The sequence below is a fragment of the Ovis aries genome, chromosome 1 (assembly GCF_016772045.2).
Source record: "Ovis aries strain OAR_USU_Benz2616 breed Rambouillet chromosome 1, ARS-UI_Ramb_v3.0, whole genome shotgun sequence".
In the NCBI taxonomy this organism is placed as follows: Eukaryota; Metazoa; Chordata; class Mammalia; order Artiodactyla; family Bovidae; genus Ovis; species Ovis aries.
Genome location: NC_056054.1, coordinates 17,758,350 through 17,761,402, shown reverse-complemented (window position 1 = coordinate 17,761,402; position 3,053 = coordinate 17,758,350). Strand labels below are relative to the sequence as shown.

At 45.5% G+C, this 3,053-nt stretch overlaps 1 protein-coding gene across 1 annotated transcript; it reads right to left on the bottom strand.

Annotated features, from left to right (window-relative positions):
- Positions 1–500: 500 nt before the first annotated feature.
- On the bottom strand, positions 501–1,448 carry LOC101105378 (olfactory receptor 2A12-like). The gene has a single exon (XM_004003510.3). The coding sequence runs from the start codon at positions 1,446–1,448 to the stop codon at positions 501–503; it is 948 nt and encodes a 315-aa protein (XP_004003559.1).
- Positions 1,449–3,053: the final 1,605 nt, after the last annotated feature.

Genomic DNA, 3,053 nt, shown 5'->3' with positions numbered 1-3,053 from the left:
AGATATGTCTAAAATAACTCTAACTTAGATTTTATACCACCAAGTGCAAAAAGCAATGCTAATATTATTTCTGAGCTTGTCAGAGAGTAACACAAGACTGTTCCTACATAATCTGTCTACTCTTTTTGTCATCTTCACCCCCAGCCCTTTACACCATTGGAAAGCATATATGCGTGTTAAACACTTGGCCATGATACATTGAACTGACATAATTTTCCAGAGTGGAGGAGAGAACCAAGGAAAAACAATAAAGCAATAACCTTGGACCATAAGGACATACTTATTGTAAATCAAATCCTTCATCTTAAATCCTCAACTGAGTCTATAAGTGGTAGTAGCTGAAAATTTTCCAACTAGTGGGGAGAACTTCAGGGTGACGTCACCCTTTTTGGGAAGCTCAAAGACCCAGAAATGCTGGCCAGACCTGATGTACTTTCATGATACCACATGAGCCTCATCAAGTCAGCCCATAATTGTGGACAACTCTGAAACATCCTGGGTCATTGAGCTGTCCCTCTCTGGCCAAGTACTTTCAGAAAGGCCCTCTTTACATCTTTGTTGCGGAGACTGTAGATGATGGGGTTGAGGAAGGCAGAGACAACATTGTAGAAAAGGGCCAGCTTCTTGTCCCTCTCCGGGTCATACCAGGACCCAGGCCTCATGTACATGGTCATGGCTGGCCCATAGAACATGGTGACCACAGTGATGTGGGAAGCACATGTGGAGAAGGACTTGAGTCTCCCCTGGGGTGAGCGGATGCTCAAGATGGAGACAAAGATGCGAATATAAGAGACCAGGATGAAGGAAAGTGGTATCAAAAGCAAGATGAAACCCAAGATGAAGTCCAACCGGTCATTGAGGGATGTGTCTGCACAAGCCAACTTCAGGACAGCAGGGACCTCACAGAAGAAGTGGTTTATCTTGTGGGGGCCACAATAAGGCAGACGCATGGTGAAGACAGTATAGATCAGGGCCCCAGCTATGCTAATGAGCCAACAGACTGTGACCATCTTGATACAAATAGGACGACTCATCAGTAGAGTATAGTGAAGGGGGAAACAGATGGCCATATACCTGTCATAGGCCATAATGGCATAGAGGACACACTCAGCAATGCCCAGGATCAAGAAGATGAACATCTGGGCTGCACAAGCTCCCCAGGAAATGGTCCTCCTTGGATATACCAGATTAACCAACATCTGGGGCACAGTGGTGGTGACATAGCTCATGTCTACAAGGGAGAGGATGCTGAGAAAGAAGTACATAGGTGTGTGGAGGTGTGTATCCAAGTAGATCAGGGTGATGATGAGTCCATTGCCTAGAATGGTGATAAAGTAGAGGGTAAGGAAGAACGTGAACAGAACCATTCTGACCTGAGACTCACTGGAGAAGCCAAGAAGGATGAATTCAGACACGGAACTGTGGTTCTCCTTGCCAAGGCTCTGCATGGTGGTCTGCCTATCAAGGAGACAAAGACCAGTCTGTTCTGTCCTCAGCCTTCGGGGAGGAGGACACAGCTGACTGAACCAGAGCCACACACAGCCCCTTGCACAGTAGCTTTAGATTCAGTCAAATCTTTGTTGAGTTGGGTGAAAAGGTGTAGTAAACGAGAGTAGCTCCTGAACTGGAAGAGCCATCAGAAGATCTGGATTTATGCCTGTAACAGAATATAAGATGCCTGAGTGCTCACAGGTCCTTCCCTGGAACCCACCTTCATCTATAGAAGGCAAAGCATTAGGTAGCTATGTCTGAAGCAGGGGAACCCAGTCAGCCTCTGATCACTGCTAAATGCTTCCAAGTGCATATACTTGTCTTGGTCTGAAGAACAATTCTTTGCTGAAAATTTTAAATGATAACACTGAAAGTCTGTGTCACTGGGCCATCCGTGCTTGAGGTACAGTCAACCCAGAGCTGCTGTGCTGGCAACCCGAAGTCACAGGTAAGCTGGAATTGTAGAGAACAGTGGAGGTCTTACAGAGATGAGAGCCAACATGCTGGGAAGGAGAGAACAGAGACCTCACAGCCCCGAGAAATGGAAAGAGTGATTTTGATTCCTAACTTGCCCTGAGGTCTGTGATTGGATATCTGTGGGATTTTCTGTCGAATCCTTATAATTACCAGTCTATGATAACATTTTAAATTCAGCTCTTCCTAAATGTCTGAAGGCTGTCAATTACCCATCTGTGTGAATTTAGGCAAGTCCCTTCACCCTCATTGGCCTCAGTGTCCCCATCTGTTAGAAATGAAACATCCACGGCACAGGGTAATAGAAAGAGGCATATGAGATACCCTATGTTAATAAATTTTGCAAAATACCAACACTAGACAAGTTAAAAGGGTTGGTATGAATGGGAGGACTCTGGAAATCAGAAGAGTGGGGGCTGGTCCTAACTCTGCACCTAGTTCGCTGTGTGATTTTGGGTAACTCTGATGACTCCAAGGGACTCTTCTGGGTCTGCTATTCTTTGGTCCAGGGAATGCCTGGCTGGAGACCTGTGATTGCATCAGCGTCATGAGAACCAAGGGGAGGGCTGGGCCAAGCAGTCAGCTGAACAGGGTTGTGTTAGCAGGAGATTCCTTCCAGGAGTTGGAGACATGAGACCAGGGCCTAGACTCAGGTGTCAACACACCTTCATCTTGTATCCTCTTTACCCATCCTAAGTCACTTAGCCTCTCAGAGTCCCTTGTGCTTTATCTGTAATACCTCCTCCAGAATGGAGTTTGTGTGAAATACACCTGGTCTATTGAAAGTGCTCGATAAATGGTAACAATTTACATAAGAGAGGCTTAGTGGAAGTAGGAATGGAGGGAGAATTGAGTAGCCATCATGACATTTTCAAGCATCTAAGTTCCAGAGAACAGCCCTGAAAACAAGACTATGAGGCTTGATTGCTGCAGAATTCTGGTGAAGGGTGAGGGATGAAGACGTTGTCTGAGGCTATAAGCAAAAGAAGACAGTGTGGTATTTTTGTGCTGAGCTTTAGGGAACACCAGTAACTGGAAGAAAATAAGTGAAAGAAGAAGGAAAATGATTCAGGTCAGGAATGTTTATG